This window comes from Panicum virgatum, chromosome 2N, assembly GCF_016808335.1.
Source record: "Panicum virgatum strain AP13 chromosome 2N, P.virgatum_v5, whole genome shotgun sequence".
Lineage (NCBI taxonomy): Eukaryota > Viridiplantae > Streptophyta > Magnoliopsida > Poales > Poaceae > Panicum > Panicum virgatum.
In genome coordinates this window covers 918446-941380 of record NC_053146.1, presented here as the reverse complement: position 1 = coordinate 941380, position 22935 = coordinate 918446, and the positions used below count along the sequence as shown (strand labels likewise).

The window sequence follows — 22935 nt, the reverse complement described above, 5'->3', positions numbered from 1 at the left end:
TTTCACACATCTTGTCTCAAATCACGAATTACTAAATGTTAGGTTTTGTGTCTCCTGGATGTTTTGTGTGTAGTTCTACCACTATTCCTTTACCAGCAACTTTGACACCATTTGAGTATAGCCCAGTTACAAACAAACAGTGAACATTGGTAGTAATGTCTGCATTCATGTCATCCTCTTGAGGACACCTGACACATGCTGCTGGAACCAACACAAACCTGGTTATAACATCCATTTACCTGAATTTTTGCATCCAGTTGAGACCAACTCTGTTAATATCAGCATTCGCCAATGTTAGTACTGGTGCTTCATGGCACTTTCGTGACAACACCTCAGTCATGTAGGTATTACCAACTCAAACGCATATTTAACAGCAGCTCATGACAATGAAGAAGCGGACACTTGTAAATAACCAGACAATGTAGCTGGTACAAACTCACAGGCATAAGAACAATGAACTCATGCCACTCACCGCGCTAACACATGGGCACACCCAGCCAAACTTATTAGTTTGTTCAAATAAAGGATAAAAGTGTCAAAGATGGACAACATTATCAGTTATAAATTAGTCATCTTGCACATAATGGCAATAAATTGCTGGAGCATTACATTCAGTACTGAGGGAAACGCAGAACCAACTTGGCATCCCAGAAACAAGTCCTGGCTAGATGGTAGGAAAGACAAATGCAGCATGGACAATAACAAAAAAAAAAAAAAAAGATCAGCAACCAAAAACTTGCATCAGCCGAGATCAGAACTCCCTGGTCTGAATAGTGGCAACACTCTTGGTTAGACATTCCGACGTCTTGTGGTCATCAAAAGTCCGCAGGTTCCGCAGCACTTATTACTTTTCTTCTTCTTCTTGCTGACCTTTCTCCCAGACTGCTTCAGTTTCTCCCTTATTATCTCATTCTTTGACTTATATCGATTCGTCCTTTGACCACCACGTCTAACTTTCACCTCTGGGGGCCTTAAGCTCAACAACTCAGAATCACTTAGACCAGCACTAGAACCAGCTGCACCATACATGTTCCCAATGGATTCACATTCAGTATCTGTACCAGATGGATATTCAGCGCAACTATCATGACCATTTTGTTGGATCCCAGCGGCATCACTTGTTTCTTTGAGCTTCTTGTAATCAGCTATCTCCAAAAAAAAGCTCGGTTGATGTGCTTTGTTGCTATCTCAAAGGTCTCTGCATCATAGTCTCCTTCGGTTAAGATCCGGGCAGCACTTGATGCAAGCAACCTATGCCTGTAAGTCAGAGTTTGCACAGGAGCAGAGGTGCTTCCAAAAAAATTTAAATCCTGTGGGAAAACATCCTTTGCCACCCTTGTCCACCTAATAAGTACATGCCGATCTGGTATTCTAGAGATGCCTAGCTGGATCATAACCTGTTGTATAAAAAAAAGTGGATGGGTTGCATATCAGCATTTCACCAGAATCATTGCAAAAATGTAGTCTTGAGTAGGTACTGAACCAGTTTGATTGTTACCCGTATACTATGGCAGCAGAGAATACCAACATGGTTCTGTATTGAACACGGTTATCTGATCCCTGAAAGACATTGCAAAGGCTGGAATCATTTATTTCAAGTTGTAATTAAAAACCAAAAACATAGAATCAAATAACTTTTCCCTTACATGGCACTGGCACCGAAACTCTTGCATTGTTTTCCCATATTTGTCCCCCTTGTTTGTACCAAATCCAACCTCCCAAGAATAGATATTGTAAAACTCTTGTGCTTCATTCAAGCAGTCAAAAGTCATTCCAGGTGTTGGCTCAAATATAGGTCTACCCTTTCTAGTACAAGCATTGCGCAGCGCCCTCTCAATTGCCCCAAATATTGCTTTGGGTGCACCCGTCTGGTGCATCTTTGGGGAACTTCTTACTGAAATAGATAGGAAACCATTTACAGGTACAACTTTGTTTTTTCTCGAACGCGCAGGAGAACTGCACGTCGTTGTATTAATAGATAGAAAAAGCGGTCCAAACTACAATGCCGAAACCACGGCCTGGGTTAGTTTTTTGTTACATGCGCACCTAATAAGAGCTAAACAACCACATCCAAAACACTGCAACATTCCAACTATGGCAGCAGCTCCCCCAACGCTTTTGCCCCCGCCAGCTTCCACAAGTTTGCCTGCTCATGTATCTCCTGCAGCACGGAACGGGCGGCCGGCTGGCAGCCATCAAACATGCACCGGTTGCGCATCTTCCAGATGGACCAAGATGTGAGGATTAACAGGGAGTTCATGCCTTTCCTAGCAGCCTTCGGCGCCCTTTGTGCTGCCCATCTCCACCAATCTTTGAAGGTGTCGAACTCCAAAGTGGGGGCCAGGTGCTGTAGGCCTACCCTCCCAAGGACGGTCGTCCAAACCTGTCTTGCGAAAACGCAAGATGTGAGAATGTCTTGGACTGTCTCCTCTTGATCGCAAAGGAGACACTTGTCTGGGTGTTGGAGACCCCTCCGGGCTAGCCGATCTGCTGTCTAGCACCTATTGAGCATGGCCAACCAGAGAAATATCTTGCACCGAAGGAGCGCCCAAGACTTCCATAGACGCTTGTACGGCTCGAAACCAGAAGAGCCCACAAAGAACCTAGCATAAGCTAATCGAGCGGAGTAAGTACTCGAGCTCTCCGGTGTCCAAAGATGTTGGTCTGGCTGGTTCTCGAGCAACTGAACATTCTCCAAGGTATCCCAAAGCTCCAGGTAGTCCAAGATTGCCGGCACCGACAACCCACCTGCAATGTCGCCCACCCATCGCAAATCCTGCATGGCCTCATTAACAGTCCTCCGAGATCGCGCTCGCTTGTTCACAAAAGGAACCAGAGCCAGAGCAAGCTCTTCGATGGACTTGCCGTGCAGCCAACGATCCTTCCAGAAGAGGGTCGTTCTTCCATCTGCCACCAAGGAGGAAACCGAAATGGCGAACATGGCTGTGACGTTGGGGTGCACCTTGATGTTGAATGCTGCCCAAGGTCGCCCAGGGTCCGTCTTACTAAGCCATACCCAACGCATTCGGAGTGCCCACCCTAGGGTCTCCAGGTTATGGATACCTAGCCCTCCAAGCTCCTCCGGGCGGCACGTCCGCCCCCACGCCACAGGACAATGTCCGCCATTCACCTGTCGACGTCCCTTCCATAGGAAGGCTCGACGTAGCTTATCAATGGCGCGGAGAAGCCACTTAGGCGCATCTAGAGCAATCAGCAGATAGACCGGGACTGCTGTCAGCACGGCCTTCACCAGGATCGCACGCCCTGCCGTGGACATCAGCGCCGCCTTCCAGCCCGGGAGCATGTCGGCGACCTTATCCACCATGGGCTGGAGATCCGCCTTGGTAAGCTTCCGAATAGAGAGTGGCAGGCCCAGGTACTTGCAAGGGAAGTCCATCACCTCGCAGGGCATGGCGCTCGAGATGACCTCGAGCTGCTCGGTGTCGCAGCGGATTGGTACAATGGAGCTCTTCTGCATGTTTGTGCAAAGCCCGCTCGCCTCCCCGAAGAGTTGCAGGATCTCCTTGGTGGTGGACAGATCTTCGGGAGAGGGGCGGATGAAGAGAGCCACATCATCCGCGTACAGCGAGACGCGGTGCTTCACTCGATCGGTAGCTAAAGGCTGGAGAAGCGCCTCCTCATCAGCCTTCCCAATCAGGGCGTTCAGCACATCCATGACGAGGATGAAGAGCATGGGCGACAACGGGTCCCCCTGGCGAAGTCCCCGCCGATGAGCGATCCACTGCCCCGGTTGTCCATTAAGCAGTACTCGGGTGGAAGCTGAGCGAAGCAGGCAACCGATGATCTCCCACCAACGCCTCCCAAAATCCAAATGGGACATGACCTCAAGAAGGAACGGCCAAGAGACAGAGTCAAAGGACTTCGTGATGTCGAGCTTGAGTAGAAGGCGTGGTTCCCTCCGATTATGCAAGAACCTGGCCATCTGTTGCACGAGGAGGAAGTTGTCATGGATGCACCTTCCTCGGACGAACGCACTCTAGTTGGTCGAAACCAAAGAGTTTAGCCTTGGGGCCAAACGATTGGCTAGGATCTTGGTCACCAGCTTGGCAAAGCTGTGCACAAGGCTGATCGTGCGAAAATCCTTCACTTCGACTGCATCCGGCTTCTTCGGGATGAGGATAAGGAATGCCGAGTTAAGGAGGTGCAACTTCCTCCCATCCCCCTCCTGAATCACTCGTAGCACCTCCATGATGTCATCTTTAATCACCGGGCAACACTCCTTGTAGAAACGGCCAGTGAAACCATCCGGCCCTGGCGCCTTGTCGGACGGCAACGTCTTAATGGTTGCCCACACCTCCTCCTCAGTGAACGGCAGGTCGAGAGAGGACAGGTCATGGGAAGGAAGGTCGAGGGCACTCAGCTCAATCGTGGTGGCTCACGGTGCATGAGTCCCTAAGAGACCGTTGTAGAAGTCCCATACCGCCTGCTCCTTCTCCTCTTGGGAGAACACCATATTGCCATCCACCTGCAGCTTGGCAATGAAGTTCTTCCTCTTCCTGTAGCGGGCATGCGAATGGAAGTAAGCCGTGTTGGCATCACCATCCTGGAGCCAACAAATGGAGCTACGCACACGTGCAATAGTGCGCTGAAGGGAAGCGAGTGCCAAGCAGTGTTGCTTGAGGCGCCTGCACAACCAAGCTTCCTGGTCCGAGAGCGATCTGAGGTCTTGTTCGATATCCAATTGGTGGAGTAACTCCCTGGCCTGGCGCAGTTTGGAGTTGACATGGCCCACCATCTTCTGGCTCCACGACTGGAGGGCGATAGTGAGCCCTTTAAACTTTGCTGCCAGCCGCTCAAACGGGCATATCCCGGGGACTGGAGACGCCCAGGCGTTGTCAACAACCTCCAGAAATCCATCGAGAGAAGGCCAGAAGCCCTCAAAGTGGAAGCGTCCTCGACCACGCACATTGTCGCGCAGGCCGAGAACCAGGGGGCAGTGGTCTGAAATACCCGCCGCCGTGCTCTGGAGCAAGGAATCGGGGAACAATTGTTCCTAGGAAGAAGAGCAGAGCACCCGATCGAGGCGGACCAACGTAGGAGAGTCCCTCTCGTTGGACCAAGTGAAACGGCGGCCGAGTAATTCCAGCTCCTGCAATTCCAGCTCGTTGATGAGCCTCCGGAACCTTCCCATCATGGCCCTATCCACGTTCGGGTTGTTCTTATCGGCCGAGCGATAGATGAGGTTGAAATCTCCTCCGATGAGCCAGGGGCCTGGGCAACCAGCACGGATGTCTCGGAGCTCCTGCAAGAAATGCAGCTTATCGGCATCTAGGTTCGGTCCGTAGACCCCTGTAAACCACCACTCATTGCCGTCCTCCAAAACAAACTTCACCGAGGCCGAGTAAGTATCCACTCGGGTTGCCGCTGCCTGGCAGGATCCCCTGCGCCAAGCAATCAGGATCCCCCCACGGGTCCTTGAATCCCCAGATGCAGGCAAAAAATTGTGCTGATCAAAGTCGGCACCAAGCGTGGACAAGATCGTCGACGGGGAAATGGTCGCCATCTTCGTCTCCTGGAGGCAAACAATGTCCGGCCTAGAGGAGGTCACCACCTCCCGCACAGAATCACGTCGTGCCCGCCGATTCAATCCCCGGACATTCCAATACAGAATATTAGATATATTCATTGGGAAAACAGTTGGGAGCTCCAGCTACAATCGCCAACACCGGCGAGTCACACCCACACACACAAGTCCACCCCTCGGACCTCAGCGTCGTCGGGCACAGACCAGCCAAAGAGGGCCGCCAACGCTGCAATGTGAGTCTGCGAGAGTTCCTGCATGAACAAGCACGCGTAGTCATCCTGCGCGTCGATGCTGATGTGCTCCGACTCCCCGATGATGCCCAGCTTCCGCATAAGGACGGCCTGCGCCCTGCGAGTAGCATCAGCCTCAGACCTGCGAGCAGCAATGGCGAGTCGTCTGCTGCGACGTGGCACCTTGACTGGGGTCATGGTCCGGCGCCTCTGGACACGCGGAGCGGGCTCCCGCAGCAGAGAGACCGTCGGTCTGGATACCCGAGCTAGGAAACCCCTGAGCGCAGGACGGGTCGGCGGTGCCCTATTCTTGAGGCGCTTCCTTTGGTAGACCACCGTGCATACCTTGATTGGGTAGACACGGGGACCATAGATCGAATCCCCAGCCGAAGCCGAGCGCATAGGTGATGCGTCCGGGGCTCGAGCGGCCAAGCACGGAGAAGAAGTCGCTGAGACCCCCTTAGTCGTCGGAGGTGAGGGTGGTGCAGCGTCCGAAGCAGATGGGCATCCGGACACCGCGGCGAGGAGGGGACTCTGCTCCGCAGATGCCACAGCCGCTGGGGCAGAGGACCTCAGAGCGAGGGGGCGCCCTTCTGCGATGTCCAAGCAGTGAGATTGAAACGCCGCATGTCGGACTGCTCCGCTGTGGCAGGGTGCAGCCTCTCCACCCAGCAGTAGGGGGCCAGGAGCTGTTCCGCCGTCGAGAGATCCCAGGCGTGGGGCGGGATTCCTCCCATGGAGATATCCGCCCGGAAGAGAAGCCGCCGGCACGTCGCATGGGCTTGTCTGTTCCAGCGCTTGAGCAGGAGCCGGAACCGCTCCGTGCTGACACTCCCACCGCCACGCAACACCCGAGAAATGGCATCCTCATCCGGAAGAAGGAGGATGAAATCCTCCGGAGCAGAGGAGGCAATGCGGAGCGCGTCCGGCGCGAGGTCGTTCGCCGCAGCGATGGCCTCGAGCGCCTCCAGGGGGGCCACCTGCGGCCGCGTGCCGACCACTGTGACGAGGACCGCACGGCGGAGCTCGACCTCCGCTCTAACGATGCCGTCCGAGCGATCAAGGATGCAGAGCTCGCGCGCCGGGCGCTCCGACGAACGTCACGCCAGACCGGTCGAGGACGACCCTCCAGTCACCACGGGGGCACCGGTATCCTGGGGTGCACCATCCCGGCTCGACCGAAGGGGAGCAGCTGGCTCGACCTCGCCAGCCGAGCTGCGGGACGAAGGCGAGCGGCGGCGCCGAGGTCGACGGGAGTTCCCGGCAGCCCCGTGGGCCTCAGGCGCCACCGAATGAGCAACCACAGGCAACACACGGCGGGGGGACGCGGGCGCTGGGTTGGGAGAGGGCCTGCCCGCCAGCCGCGGCCGCTTCATGGGCGGCTGATCGTGGCCAACGGGAGCGGCGCCTTCCGGAGACCGCCGTGGCCGGCTGCAACTGTACGTCATGTGGCCCGTCTCGTGGCAGCGGTAGCACCTGGTTGGGCTCCGGCAGTGAGCGCGCCGGTGATCCCGAGCCAGGCAGTTGAAGCACTTATCCCGCAGTTCGTCGGGGACGGGGCTGACGGTGCGCCGAGTGGCCGACGACGACCTCCTCCTCCTCTCCTTGCGGGTCAGGACCTTCTGCCATCCATCCCCATCGGGACCAGCAGGCCGTCGAGGGGGCGCGGGCCTCGCAGAGGGGTGGCGATGGCGGGAGGGAGCAGAGGACCTCTGCCGCACGGGCGATGGGGGACGCCGCTGCCCATCCGCCCGAGCACGCGCCGGCAGAACGTCGAGGCGGGGAGCCCGCACAGGCACAGCGCCCGCAAGGACATCCCGGTAGAAGGGGGCAGGCGGCTCGCCATCCTCCACCGCTGGGCTGTCGTCCCTCCAGCGGAGGAATTTGGAGCGGCCCGCCGGCACGAACGGGGCCGCGAGCGGAGAGAGGCGCGACCCCTGCTTCAGAGGGGGGGAGAACACCGGCGTAGGAGCGCACGCCGTCGAGGACGTCGGGGAGGTAGGGGTTCCGGGGGTGGCCGCCGGGCTCGGGGTGGTCTCCGGCGTGGGTCGGCGGTGAGCGCCATGGGGGTAGCAGGAGGGTGCGGGGGAGGAGGAGGAGCGGGGGAGCGCCATCACCTAGCACGATGGTTACAGGTACAACTCATTATGATTAAACCTTTTTGGCAAAAGTAAGATATACATAATGGTCAAGCACAACTTTAGGTAGTGTTGACAAATTGATAGTTCAATGTTCAAATTGTAGCAGGTGCAGTATATTTCCAAGCTTCTATTCTGCAGGTTTACACAAAAGAAAATCCAAGCTTCTATTTTTGCAGCTAAACAAAAAATACTACAGCAGTTATGAACAATCAATTTTAAGCTAAGCTAAGTTGATGCGGATTCAACTAAATATACAACAACAAAAAAAGAGTCAGATGGTTCATACCCTTTTGGCCATGGCTGCGCTCTGTTTTCTGTACTGATGATTCTGTTGTCAGTAGAAACATTGCCTTCTTGTTCAATTCCCAACAAACAGTGCATTTCTTGATTCTGGTTGCTGGCACTATCCCCTGTAGGAGTTGATTTGCAGTTGCTTCCATCATCTCCCATGCTTATCAATGCCCGATGGTAACAAAAAACAAACAAGTATTAAGTATGAAAACCGAATGTCAAAGCAATGCAGTGTGAACAATTGTTCTGCTTTTAAAAAAAATGAAATATTTACCCAATGGGTAGAGATTCAACTTCAACAGATGTGTCGAGGGCATGGTCCACTGGGCAACTCTCTAGAACCATATGACCAAGAACTCGAGGCAAACCTGAAATTTATCTATACGCTCACTCCCAATTTTTTCAGTGAAGTCAGCCACTGCATAGTTCAGCACTCCAGTGCTGACTCTCATTACCATATCCTGAAATGTCATCCCTGTCCCTGAATTGGTCGTCAACAAGTCACAAATGCAGATATAAGAACAAAAGTCAGACCAACAATTGCCTCCAGCTATTATGGTTCAAAACAAACTTTTCCGACGGTTTCAAGAACCGAAAACTGACCAACTTGATTCCCCATCTGTTGGTTGACGTGATGTTGCAGCATGAAGGGGTAGCAGTTAAGAACGGCAGTCTGTCCAACAGAAACAAAACCACTACTAGTTCCTGCAATTTCAAGAGCAGGTTAAGCTTGGGTGGTCTGCACATCGTAACGAGAGAAGAGAGGACATCATCTACACACGTACCTGCACCGGCCATTTGAATGTGATGGTCCGGCTCATCTGCATTGCTCTGATCCTCTCCTGCAGGCGCCATTTGTCTTCCTCACCAGATTCCAAAAAAACAGGATCTAAGAACAGCAGGGAAACGCCATTGATGACCTCGGGTTGAAGAGGAAGAATATACCGTCGAATGGTTGCACTGGGTTTTGGCAGGGGAATCCGAGGAAGAGTGGGTCCCAAACAAAACTGCCTCGCTCCACACCTGGCTATTCTCCACCAGAAATGCCTGGCGAGAGCTTCCGGGGCACTGCTCCCCCATGCTGGTGGGACCATCTTCAGGGGGTAGATCTGAGCGCACGAATGTTGGAACGGATCAACGGTATAGAGCTTACCTGCCCGGGCCGGCAGGAGTGGAAAAACCACTCTTTTTTTTTTTGACTGTCAACGGGGGGAGAGGATCCCCACCTGATTGTATTGCCAAATTGCCCCAAATGGCTGAATTCAAGAAAGTTTTACAGTTGGCGAACACTTGCCAAAAGTGTCATCCACTCAACTCCAACACCAAACACGTCCAGCACTCTCTGAGAAAGGGTACAGCTCTTGACTGCCAGGATATGTTGCTTTCGTCCTGAGCCAAACTGCACCGGCGGCGCCGCCCGTGCTCCCGCCGGCGAGGCCGTTGATCTCCCCCGCCTCTGGTGGCCTTCTAGGCCTCGGATGTGTGGGGATTTCTGGTTCTCAGCCCGGTGGTGTAGATTAGGTACTAGCTTGTCTAGGTTTGTGTTTCCAGGTAGGTGTCCAAGCGGCGTCGGCGAGGCGATGACGGCGGCGGCGCGATGGAATAAGTCCCTCCAGCTCCTTCATCGTCTCGGCGATGCTTACTCCGGCATCGGCGAGGGGCTAGTGAGGGTGGGTCCCATGGAGCGGGGTGCCTCGTTGACGCGAGGTTTCTTCTGGTCCTTCGTGACTCCAAGGTAGAAGTCGGCTTCCAGAGGTTCCAGCAAGGTACGTCTGCGAAGCTCTGGAGGGGGATGACTGCTGATTTGTTGGTTACGGGGTGGGTGGATCTGGACTTGTTCTTTGCTGTTCGTCGGCGAGGAGGGCAGATCCACGGTCAAAGGAGCTTGGGTGCGTCCCCGGCCGATGCGCTTTCTTCGTTCTCTTCTATTGCGGCTCGATTCAAAGCTTTGCAGCGATGGAGTTCCTTTTGACCTCAGTGTTCACGTCGTCTTCTTTTGGCCCTGACCATGGGCACGGCGGAGGAAGGCGGCGGCGACGGCGACGTCTGGTGGCCATAGCGTGTGCAAAAGATCTGCTGGACCTAGTTGTAATTTTCTCTTTTGTCAAGGTCTTTTGTGCAAATGTATGTGGACAGCTGTTTCCTCTCTATGGTTCTAGTAGGTGCCTGTATGGTCCTGGTCTTGTACACGTATGATGTTGGTATAATACAGGTACTGTTTTATCAAAAAAAAAAAACTGCACCGGCGGCATCCCGGCAAGGTACGGTCCCAACCAACAACGATTTCACACAAGTACACGCACACAGGGAAACAGAGCAAGCATGATATATAGCATCAATCGAAGTACCAAATTGCAGCATTAATACAGTACAGGTACATGAAAGACAGCAAGGTGCCTCAAGGAAAAAAGTTATAGCAAGATGTCTTAAGGAAAAAATATAGCAAGATGTTTTAAGGAAAAAAGGTAGCAAGGTGTCTTAAGGAAAAAAGGTAGCAAGATGTCTTAAGTACAGCTCCAGGGATAGGTAGCACTCCAGATCCTATTCAACCAAGAGAAGTATCGGCCAGAAAATTCTTGGGCTTCATTATTCATGAGAAAGACATATAAATTTATCCAAAACGAGTTGAAGCCATGAAGCGTGTTGAGGCTCTGACTTGTAAAAAAGATTTGTAGAAATTCTTGGGCAACTGCAACCCAGTCCAAGTAGCATGCAAGGGAAAATACAGGGTCAACTAGGCAGGCCGCTGAAGCCCAACAAAGTCAACTTATCCTGACATCTGAACAGCAGAAGATAAGTGTTGATAAGAATGCTACGCAAGTCTCCACCGCCCTTCAGCAAGTTGATATGAATTGTCAGGTTCCTGAGCTTGCCATTCAGATGCAACTTGACCCAATTGCTGCGACGATGCATGGCAACAGGGGCATTTTGGGAAAACAGCCGGTACCAAACCTGGACATGGCCTCAGATCAGCAGCATGTGCGTGAGCAAACTGAACCAAAGGAGGCCTTTTCCCCTGCTGACCTTGGGGAGCAGATAAACCAACAAGTACAGACTTCAATAATGGGGGCACTACAGAGAGCTGCTGGACCTCAGCAACCTTTTCTTCCGGCCTCCTCAGCTTCTCGGGTCCCAACTCCACAGAATCCACCACAGCCACATATCCAGCCTGGGGACACCTTTGCAGAACAAACATATAGTATTCTCCAGGCCCACCAGCTTTTCCCCTTTCTCCCCCATCACGGCGCTCCTCTCGATCCCCAATTTGGCTTCACTACTTCCATTCCTTGCACATCTCATCAGCTTGCAACGATTGCCATGGCGCCGCCCCTGACCTTCCAGCTTCCGCTTCCTACAACCCGAACCAATAAATCCCCACCCAGAGCCAAAACCAAGATTTCATCCAACAAAACTCCCACTGCTGGTCAATCACCTCCCACTGCCCGTACATCCACCCCTCCTCATCCCAGGTCCAGGCTACCTCGCCGTCGCCTCGGTTCTCCTCCGAGGCTGGGTCGTCCGGCGCGTCGATCCCTCTCGCCGGCGCTCTCTGCTGCGGCCTCTTCTCCTTCTCCTCTTCGCCAAGACCACAGCCCCTCCAACTCCCCTACGCCTCCACCTGCTCGCGCCTCCCGTCGCCAGGGCTTCTTCCGGCGCTTCACCGCAGCAGAGAAAGACAAAAGGCCGGTCGTCGGTAGTTCTTTGGAAGCTCCACAACTACTGCTGGCTGGTACTCGCCGTATGCGGTCACCTGATCCTGGAGCCAACCTCGACTATGACTACAGAGATGCTGCAACAACCAATGCCAACACTAGAAACGTGCGCGGACAACCTCGAGCTCGGCCCAGCGGGTGGGATTCGCCAAATCCCGCCCATGGTGGAGGTCTACGTCCTCCAACTCAGCGAATTCCTTCTGCTGCTGGCGAGCTTCCCTATCCTACTCCTCTGCAACAAGCCCAGGGAAGTCTTGCTGGCCGTCTTGGTGGTTACTTTGATGGCGGCCCTCTGGCAGAAGCTATGCATCACCTGCTTCCGCTCGATACTGCTGAACATCACCTTCAAGATTACAATCCCGGTGGTTTCAATCCCGGTGGCGACAACATCTCCTGGCCAGGAGACCTTCCTGCAGTGACGCATCCAGCAGCTCAAGATTTGGCTACTCTCCCACATGATCAAGAACAGGCTAGGGCGCCAGCCTCAAGGGCGTCGGGTGACAAATGAGTTTTCTAAGCTGGAATTGTAGAGGTTCGGGCGGGAGCCTCAACAGTCCGACGCTGAACCATCTCGCCCGTTTGATCAACTCAACCAAGGCACAGGTAATTTTCATATCCGAAACAAGGAACTCCAAAATAAATTTAGCTCAGCTAATCAATCGTTTTTCCATGCATGATAGTTATATAGTGCCAGCAACAGGACTCTCTGGAGGCCTTTGGCTTTTGTGGAATGATGAAGTAGACCTTCAAGTAGTGCACTCCAGTCGCTTTTATATCCTAGCAAAATGTGTACATAAACCAACTAGTCAGAACTTTAATCTAGTTTGTATCTATGGAGACCCTCATCACCAGCAGACTAGTCTTATCTGGCAGGATGTATCAACCTTTGTCTTAGCAATTCCTGATACTCCTACTTTCTGTATGGGTGATATGAATAAAATTATGCATGTAGCAGAAAAATGCGGCCCCAAAGCTCCTAATTTTAATCGTATCCGTGATTTCTGCTATCTCGTGAAACAATGTGGTTTATTTGATTTGGGTTACAATGGCCCTGCATATACTTGGTCCAACAAGCGGTTTACGACTAACCCCACTTATGAACGTCTTGATCGTTGTTTAGCTAATGCAGAGTGGTGTACAATTTTCCCAAGAACGACCATATACCACCTACCCATCCTTTACAGTGACCATGCACCCATTCTTGCCATCCTAGAATCCAAACCAACTCCAAAACCTAAACCTTTCAGATTTGAAAACTGGTGGCTACTTGAAGAGGACTTCCAAACAACTGCGAATGCAAGTTGGAGCAAAACAGCAAATAATTCTTTCCACACCAGAACAAACCAACTAGCCAAAGATCTCAAACACTGGAGCAAAGCCAAAAAACCTATCCACCAGCAGCTAGACCAAATTGAAAAGCAACTAATAGATCTACAATTAGCCCACCCATCAAACAGAAACCACAGCAAAGAAGCCACACTTACGCATCAGCACCACCATCTTATGCAAAGAAATGCTGAATACCATCGCCAAAGAGTCAAAAAGACATGGGTTTGCAAAGGAGATAGAAACACAAACTTTTTCCATCAGGCAATAATCAAGAGGACAAGGAAGAACAGGATCTCCTTGATCCAGGACAGCCAAGGAAATCAAACTGCAAACGTGCAAGAAATTGGAACAGTTTTCATCGACTACTTCACGAACCTGTTCACTACACAGCTAACTGACGATCCAACCCAGCTACCAACCCTTCACCACCACCCACCTCAGGTAGCAATTAATGATGAGTTCACTCTGTCCATACCAGATAAACAGGAAATCAGAACCATACTTCAACGGATGAAGAAAGATGCATCACCTGGACCAGATGGCCTAAATGTTGCCTTTTATATAGCTGCATGGCCTTGGATAGCTGAAGACATCACTGCTTTAGTGAAAAATTTCTACAACACAGGTACTCTTCCTGAAAATGCTAATAACACCTATATTGTGCTAATCCCTAAGAAAACGAACTGTTTAATGCCTCAAGATTTTAGACCTATTAGCCTGTGCAATGTTTTTTATAAGATCATAGCAAAGTCTTTAGCTGAAAGAATAAAAAACCATTTGCCACACCTCATTCATCCTTCTCAGCATGCTTTTGTAAAAGGCAGGAACATTACAACAAATATCATTTTAGCGCAGGAAATTGCTCATTCTTTTCAGCTAAGATCTTGGAAATTCCCGGGTTTCATGTTAAAATTAGACCTAGCTAAAGCCTTTGATAGACTAGAATGGTCCTTTGTTGCTCAGGCTCTTCGACGTCAGGGGTTTCATGATCATTTCATCGATCTTGTCGGCACTTGTATGACTTCTACGTCCTTTTCTGTGCTTGTCAATGGTCAGCCTTTTGGAGCTTTTAGTGCTCAAAGAGGAATACGACAAGGCTGCCCTTTATCCCCGTACCTTTTTGTCACCGCTATCAATGAACTGTCCATTTGCCTTCAGGAAGCGATGGATAATGATTCTGTCTCGGGTATTCGGTTAGGTCCTAATGGTCCCCCTATTCATTCGTTGATGTTCGCTGACGACCTTATTATCTGTGGCAAAGCTGACCCTACTGAAGTTGCAACCATAAAAAACATTCTACAAAATTTTTGCCGAGTTTCAGGACAGACACCAAATTGGAACAAATCCTCCATACTCTTCAGCAAAACAGTAAGTAACTCTCTCAAGCGGCAGCTCAAATCTTTTTTCCCTGTGCCTGATCTTCAACCAAATACTATACATCTAGGACACCCTTTGATTATTAACCAAGCTGATAGGATACAGGCTTATGACTTTATCTACCATAAATTCAAAAATAAGTTAACAACCTTAAAAGCAAACAAACTTAACCATGCTGGTAGATTGGCTTACATTCAATCTGTTTTTGCTTCAATTCCTATCTATTACATGGCTCATGTTTTGCTAAAAAAGAAGCTTCTTGCAAAAATTACTGCCGTTATTAGGAATTTCTGGTGGGCAGGAGTACAAGAAGAGGATGCTTCACAACCTTTGCATCTAAGAGCCTGGGAAGACATTTGCAGGGACAAAGCACAGGGAGGACTTGGCATCAAAAGAATTGACCTGGTAAATAAAAGTCTATTGATCAAAATGGCCTGGAGCATAGCTTCATATCAGGACCCATACCTCTCTGCTATTCTCAAAGCTAAGTACTATCCCAGCAACTCCTTTTGGACAGCGCCCTTGCACACTCCTAGATCCATTTTCTGGGCTTCTATCTTGAAAATAAAAAATTATTTACATGAGCACAGCTTCTACCAAATAGCTAAGGGCAACACAAACATTTGGTCTCAACCTTGGGTAGCCTCCTGGAACAATATGCATGATAGACTACAAGACAATGCACCTCGCACCTCCATCCCCAACATAGTTTCTGACCTTTGGATCCAACACACAAAACATTGGGACACACAAAAAATAGAGCTCTTCTTCGGACCTCAAAGTGTTCAAGAGGTTACAAAAATCCAGATTATTAATCACCACCATGATGATTACCTTTGTTGGGACACTTCCATCACAGGCACCTGCACTGCTAAAGAAGCATACCTAATGTTAGCAAATCAAAACCCGGCTCCTATTAACAATCAAGGCAGTCGTTCTCTTCCACAACCTATCTTGCACATTCTGAACATTATTTGGAGAAACAGCTTATTGCAGCCAAGACTGAAGACTTTTACTTGGAGACTTCTTAGGCAAGCGTTGGCGACAGGACAAAGAGCTGGACGCTTTTCCCAGCATATTGATGAAAAATGCGCTTGTTGTGGAAACTTGGAAACTGATAATCATCTTTTCTTTTCATGTCATTTTGCTAGAGCTGTATGGTTTGCAGGAACGCCTTCCATCAGAACAGACCTCCTCCCTCAAGGACCACAAGGAGTACAACAAGAAGTAAGCTCACTCATCACCCCAACTACCTCTATGCAGGAGATTCAGAGGCTGATTACCACTATGTGGTTCCTTTGGAAAGCTCGGAATGATCTCAGGTTCAACAAAAAAGAGTGGAAAGTTTCACATGTCCTTCATGCTGTTAAGGCAGACATCCATATCTCACACACTATCACACAAGAGTTGCAAAATCAACCTTCTGCTCCCACCCAGCCACAAAATACAGCACCACCACACAACAACACGCTACCACCTTTTCCAGGAACAAGATGCTATGTGGATGCAGCAATCACACCAGACGCACAGAGGTCGAACCAAGACAAGCTGGCCTTGGAATTTTAATCCAAGGAGCACAACAAACTACACTCAACAATGTCTTCATTCAGGCAGTTACTGACTCAGCGCTGAATCCACTACAAGCTGAGACACATGCCCTAACGCTAGCTTCAGCAATCATCAAGACCTTAGACATTAATCAAGTGCAATACTTGACAGATTCTAAGCTACTTGCAACAACCCTTCACAAACAAGACCCGGTCACTCAAGCCGCTGACTGGAGAACAAGACCACTGATTGCAGATTTTCTCTGCAATTCTGAACAAGCAAACTTCACTGTCATCAAGATTCCAAGACAAAGAAACTCAACTGCACACGATCTAGCGGCTCAAGCTAGATCTCAAGCTGACCTTCCAGCTTGCCTTTTTGCTTGTAACAATGCTAATCACTTGGCACCTTGTCATGTCCATCTAGCTCTACAAAGCATACATTGGGGCAACTACCGCCTCATTTCTGTATCTTGTATTTGATATTTCAATAAAGTCCTTAAGTATCAAAAAAAAAAACCAAGAGCTTATTCTTAAGCCAGATCATCTCGATGTGACTCCATTTTTCATAGAACGCTTCCTCTTGGCACCTGTAGTCTTTAGCTCTTCAATAGTAGAACAAGTATAGGCATAGCTATAGTAGGGGGGAATCTGAGCCCTCCATAGGAGGATATCAAATTTTCCTGGAGGCTTAACGCTTCCAAACATCACATCTTGCATTCTTATCTTGGGAATCTCTTCCTGTGAAGAGCATTCATACTGATGTGAAACCAAAAAATTTTCAGAAGATGTAGCCATTCTTTCAAACTCTACAGGTCTGTTTTGGTACAGAAGATTAAATGGAGTCTCACCAAATTTCGAGAGATTCTTTTGGATGAACCCTCTCAAGAAGGTTGCAATCTTACACCAAAGGTGGATGTCAAAGTTGTCCCGATTTGGATACTATTTACAAAATAATCGCGATGTGATTAATTCTTTTACACATAGCCACGTGGTTCGGATAGTAATGTTTACGATTAGCACCTTGTCCAGTGATCCGCAGTCTCTCTTACCCCTCGTCGGCGCCAGCCCTTACGCCGATGGCGCCGCTGCCGCCTGCCATCCACCAGACACTCAAGCCACACCCCCACCCACCGTTCAGCCCACGCACCAGAGCTGGTCGGGCTGGGCAAATTTAACCGAGAATCGAACCGAAATAACTAAAAACCGGAGTTGAACTGAAGTAAAACTAAGAATTTCGGTTCCTATTCGGTTTCTCTTTCTCAAAAACCAAATTTCCTCAGTTACTTCAGTTCGGTTCTCAGTTAACCAATAGTACGGAGATAGATAGCCATTTAGCCCATTAACACATCGAGCCCCAATAGAGCACCGGCCGACCTACCCTCCCATACTCCCACTCCCTTCCAGCAGCCCCCGACCCGTCCCCTACCCACATCCCGCATGGCCGCTGGCCGCCAGCCCATCCACCCCGCCGGCCCGCTGCCACCAAGCGCCCGGCGCTCGCCACCGGCTAGTGCTCGCGGCTCGCCGACCCCGGGCGCCCACGCTCAGTGCCCGCCCCCGAAGGAGCTCGCGGCAGCAGGTCTCGCAATGGACGCTCTCGGCCGCTCGCACCTCCTCTCCAAAGACCCCAGCGGCGCACCTTCTCCGTCGTCCTCCTCTTCCCAGAGTGTGCGGATCCAGTGCGTGCGCGGTTGCGGCGGCCATCTCAGGCCACAGCAGGTGCGCGGCCAACACATGCGTGGCTCGCCGGCGCCACGAGCCCACGATGGCTCCCTCCGCCCGAGATCCAATTTTTTTTTGATTTTGTGAACACTCGGTTAGATCGGTTAGAACCAGAACTGAACCGAAAGAACTAAAACCGAATTTCCTCAATTTCTATCTCTAAAAAGAACTGATCGGTTCCTATTTTCAAAGAACTGAACTTTTGTAAGAACCAAATTAACCCTACTGATCGGTTCAGTTCCTCCCGATTACCCATATCTAAGCACTGGCCTTCCGCTCTGCATCCGCTCGCCGCGGAAGACCAAAGGGTATGGGTATGTAAAATGGCCTTTGGATTATACTAGTTCAGTGCCCGTGCGTTGCTACGGGTATAAAAATCACTCTATTCAAATTTTATCACATGAAGCTACAGCAGTTATCATTCATCAGGAGGAAAGTGATGAAAGTCCGGCGTCCACAACATGTAATAATGTGGCCAAAATGCAGTTGCAACGTGCAAGGAGGAAACGAGTACTATAAATAAGAGCATCTCCAAGAGTTTGGCAAATCGATTTGCCATCTTTGATTTTTGGCAAAAACGTTAAAAATACTCCTCCAACAGTTTGGCAAAAGACTTGGCAATTTTTGGCAACTTGGGAAAAATCAGCCTCCAGCGCGTAAATATACGCGCGCGGTTGGCATCGTGGTTTCTAATCAGGTGGGAGGGTGGAAAAAGAAATAAATAACAAAGAAGGGTTCCTGATTTAAGTTTTCAAGAGGTGAAAGGGCATAAATATAATTTTGTTTCTCTCTTAGGGTTCCTGATGTAAATTAGATCTAGATTTGGAAAGTGAATTATGCCAAACTGTTGGAGATAAACTCTTTTTTTACTTGGCATATCTTTTTAGAAGTTGACAAAATACAAGATATGCCAAATAAAATATGGCAAACTCTTGGAGATGCTCTAAGTTGGCACTCATCAAATTTTGGTAGATAGGGATTAAGGAGAAGCTGCTGCTAACTATCAGATAAATACATATGCGCCTGGTGATTAATTCTGAAATGAACATGCTACTCAAGGATCATTGTTCACTTTCCAACAAATGAAGTACTAAAAGTATTCGATAATTTGGAAGAAAACAGTTAGGAAGGGGTCCCCAAGATAAAAAAAAAAAATCCAAAGGGCATCACCAGTCTGCGACTCTTGTCCACCTGGCCTTGTGTTGTAGTTTCTCTGAACTTATTTTCTTGAAAAGTCAACAAGCTCGGTCTCTCTACCTATAATTTAAACAACCGTGGCATTGCAAACTCACCAGAATCCTGTGCACATAAAAACTTGGTCAAGTTTTAGAGACATGTTATATCGTTGATCTTGTCCTTCTACTCAATGGAGTTTACATTGTCCAGGTGCCCGTGCGTGGCTTGGATGAATACACGCAAGAGTTTCCCTTAAAAAAAAATACAAGCAAGAGCAATTGCAAAAGCCTAAGTAAATAACAATGCAAGCTAGTGTCATTCTCCATATCACTCTATTTATTGTGTTGACTATAGTGTATTGAACTATTGACAGAAATATAGCATAAAAACATTAGGCTACTTTCATCATTTGCTGCAGACGATAGAGTAAGAGATGATAATTCTTCATTTCAATTACAGAATTTTATGCTCTATAAGGTAACCAACATCCCCATAGTGAAAATACAAATGCCGATTAACATTTCCTGAAAGGGTTATTCAATAATTTAAAGAAACATAGTTTTTTCTTAATTACATCCAGTTCCATTATTAGAGGGGCATAAAGAAACTCCAACACTGGACTCAGCTAAAACAAATAATTCAAGGGAGATGATATAATAATATAGCAGCCAAAGCAGGTAAGAGATGAATGGTTAGATACAGTTGGCTGATCTTTGGTGATCAAATCCAACATGCTACAAAACCCTGTTGCAGACTTCCAAGTTATTACTGGATCATGCTACACAAATAGTCATTTTTCTAAATATTTATAATTAAGTAGCATTAACCATTGCACAATCTAGAGTAGTAAATTATACTCTAAAAATGCCTCAAAATCACAAATCACCACTCATATGTACTATATCATTCTTAAAAAACTGAATTATATGGATTCCTTGGAACTCCGCCTATGCTGACTGGAAGACTCTCATCTGAGAAGACTGCTCTTGAGGGAAAGCTGAGGAAACTTTCCTAATCTAAGAAAGGTTAGTCTTTAGCATTTGATATGCACTCGACTAGTAGATCCGCTTGGTGTTTATAAGATTTTCTTTTTAATCGAGTACACAGCTTGTGCCAAATCTTTAGAGATTCAGGAAAGCTTGGTACTGGATTTAAAGATTCTTATATACCGAAACGCAGATGAGATAGAGAAGCTTAAGAATATTAAGGAGGACTCTGACTGAGAGACAACATCAATGCTACAACAACTCAAGACTTTATCAGAGTCTCGAGACTCGATGCAGCAGGAGCTTGTGGAGCTGAAAGAAGTCAGAGATGCTGCCCTGGAGGTGACGGAGGCCATGGATATCCTACAAAAGGATGGAGATGTGCCGCTAACGCTGGCTATGAGGCTTCGCAGGGTGCCTGGAGCCTTTGAGAGGTTTGTCTCCCATATCACCCGTCAGTACGTAGGTCACGTGCTTGGGCTGGTGAAGTCTTATTGGCCAACCACTCGTCTGGACGCCCTTGGGCAAGGAGCCAAAGCTGACTGTATGGAGGATCAGTTCCGTTAGTATTTGGCGGAAACTTCCAGGGTGGCTGATCAGATTGTAGAAACCTTGAGCAGGGCAGAGTCTCCTTAAGCTTTTCTTGTAATTGAGTTGGCGTGTGAGCCAGAAGTACTTTGGACAAATGTTGGATATTTGTGTAACGTTAAGTACTTGGTGGTAGGATTGTGGAGTCCTTTGTTGTGTCAAGTGGTTGTACTTGTGGGTCCTGAGTGTAGGCAGCATCGGGCCCACTCAGTCATAAAAGCAGATACAAGGAATTGTATCCGTAGGTGCCTTAATAGGCAAGGCATTCTCGATTAGGGTCGAGTTTTTATGATTCTAGACTGAATCCGTGGTGCTAACCGGTTAGGATTGAATCCCTCGGGATTAACCAAGTGGGAATAGCACCTAGAAGGTGAACAAAGCCGTAGCTTAGAGTAGATTTCCTTTTTTTGAAGGAAAATTTTCAATTAGCACGCAGCTAATGCGGACTTTGTTGTCCAAACGGGAAAAAAACTCTTATCGAGTATTTAGGAGGTATAAGAAGTTTCTTGATAGATAAGAAGACAGACAGCTCTCGACAACTACTCAGAGTACTAAGGGAGAACAAGAATTCTCTTTGTATCTCGAGCAAGCGAGTAGTACCCGTCAAGTACTCGAGGCAAAAAGATTCTGTATTGAAGATCCCCATAGTAAACTAAGCAAGCGGGAAACTTGTGTCAACTTATTTTAGGGAAACTTGTGTCAAGTTATTTTAGAGTATCAAGAATTTATCTGTTCTCCATGAGGGATTTTAGTAGTTGACCAGTTAGGATAGACCTTGTTTGGTTACCCAGGTAGTATGCAACTGTTTGCGAGAATATCCCAAACTACACGATCGTATCGAGTAGTATGTCCTATTAATGGACTGGATGGATTTCTAGAATAGGACTGTTAGGATTGAACTCCGTCGAGTTAACCAAGACATGAATATTCTAGAAAGATCCCAAGCTTACTCGAGCAGAGCGAGTAAGGTGTCCTTCTTGAGGACTGGAGTAACTCTAAGGCAAGTCTGTTAGGTACTAACCCCGTCGAGTTGTCCAAGATGAAGGTGCCGAAAGAGTATCCAAGACCTACTCGAGCCAGCGAGTAGGGTGTCCTTTAACCAAGGACTGGAGTAATCCGTAAGACAGAACTGTTAGGTATGAACTCCGTCGGGTTGCCCAAGACATAAATGTCGAAGGGATATCCAAAACTTACTCGAGCAGAGCGAGTAAGGTGTCCTTTTAACCAAGGACTGGAGTAATCCTTAAGACATAACTGTTAGGTACGAACCCCATCGGGTTGCCCAAGACGTAAATGTCAGAAAGATATCCAAAACTTATTCGAGCGAGGCGAGTAAGGTGTCCTTTTAACCAAGGACTGGAGTAATCCTTAAGACAGAATTGTTAAGTACGAACCCTGTCGGGTTGCCCAAGACGTAAATGTCAGAAAGATATCCAAAACTTACTCGAGCGAGGCGAGTAAGGTGCCCTTTTAACCAAGGACTGGAGTAACTCTTGGGCAAGTCTGTTAGGTACTAACCCCGTCGGGTTGCCCAAGATGAAGGTGCCAAAAGAGTATCCAAGACCTACTCAAGCAGGGTGAGTAGGGTGTCCTACCAGAGGACTAGAGTGTTTTTTAGGACAGAACTGTTAGGTACGAACCCTGTCGGGTTGCCCAAGACGTAAATGCCCAAAAAGCACTCAAGTATGAACCATAAAACTACTCGATAGCTGCTCTAAAGCTGAGCAAGACTTTCGAGATGGGGTATTGGTTGTGTGAGTGAGAGCCAAGTAGTCGATATATGAGGAATCAACTTTATTTGGACTTGTCCAAATTACGATGACTGTAAAATGACAGACTCTGACTCTTAAGACCTACCCCTTGCTCGTTGGACGTGAGCAATGGTTTACATGACTGAATAAAACTTATTCGAAGAAGAGAACTTAGTCGATGTGATGGTCGACTAGATTTATTGGTGGGGTCTCCTTCAGGAGAGGTGCCCCAAGGGCCTTGCGGAGTGAGTCACACTGGAAGATCGTGTGAGAGCTCTTTGGGTGGATAAAGCACTTGTGTAGCTGTACTTTGTTGATCCTGTTGCCACCCTGAGATGATTCACCTTGATGCGGGGCGCATGGTTTACCCTGAGGGCTGGTACTGATGGTTGCCGGCTTGTGCTTCATGAAGGATGCGGAAGCCTTTGGAGGGATGCGGTAGTTGGAAGAAGGGTTGTATGCCTCGACTTCCACCCGTTCCTTTCTCCTTGAGATGATGATGTTGCGCGCATCGCACCCAATGTTGATCACACTGC

At 48.9% G+C, this 22935-nt stretch overlaps 2 protein-coding genes across 3 annotated transcripts; one reads left to right on the top strand and one right to left on the bottom strand.

The window, feature by feature from the left end:
• Window positions 1–5624: 5624 nt before the first annotated feature.
• On the bottom strand, window positions 5625–9522 carry LOC120659235 (serine/arginine repetitive matrix protein 1-like). Of its 2 annotated transcripts, XM_039937292.1 has the most exons (5): window positions 8993–9522; window positions 8811–8912; window positions 8482–8688; window positions 8203–8367; window positions 5625–7892 (listed from the first exon to the last, which is right to left on the bottom strand). In XM_039937292.1, exons 4-5 carry the CDS (start codon window positions 8212–8214, stop codon window positions 6876–6878), a joined length of 1029 nt encoding a protein of 342 aa, XP_039793226.1. In that variant the 5' UTR covers window positions 8215–8367; window positions 8482–8688; window positions 8811–8912; window positions 8993–9522; the 3' UTR covers window positions 5625–6875. The 2 variants fall into 2 exon arrangements, with proteins under 2 accessions (XP_039793226.1, XP_039793228.1); XM_039937294.1 differs by lacking the exons at window positions 8482–8688; window positions 8811–8912; window positions 8993–9522 and having other exon boundaries at window positions 8203–8465.
• A 1445-nt stretch (window positions 9523–10967) lies between these two features.
• Window positions 10968–13664, top strand: LOC120659234 (serine/arginine repetitive matrix protein 1-like). Its single transcript, XM_039937291.1, has 2 exons — window positions 10968–12523; window positions 12601–13664. The coding sequence occupies exon 1, from the start codon at window positions 11055–11057 to the stop codon at window positions 12426–12428; it is 1374 nt and encodes a 457-aa protein (XP_039793225.1). The 5' UTR covers window positions 10968–11054; the 3' UTR covers window positions 12429–12523; window positions 12601–13664.
• Window positions 13665–22935: the final 9271 nt, after the last annotated feature.

What these genes read in the sequence shown, in the direction of transcription:
- LOC120659234 (XM_039937291.1), top strand. Translation starts at nt 11,055, where the DNA reads ATGAATTGTCAGGTTCCTGAGCTTGCCATTCAGATGCAACTTGACCCA.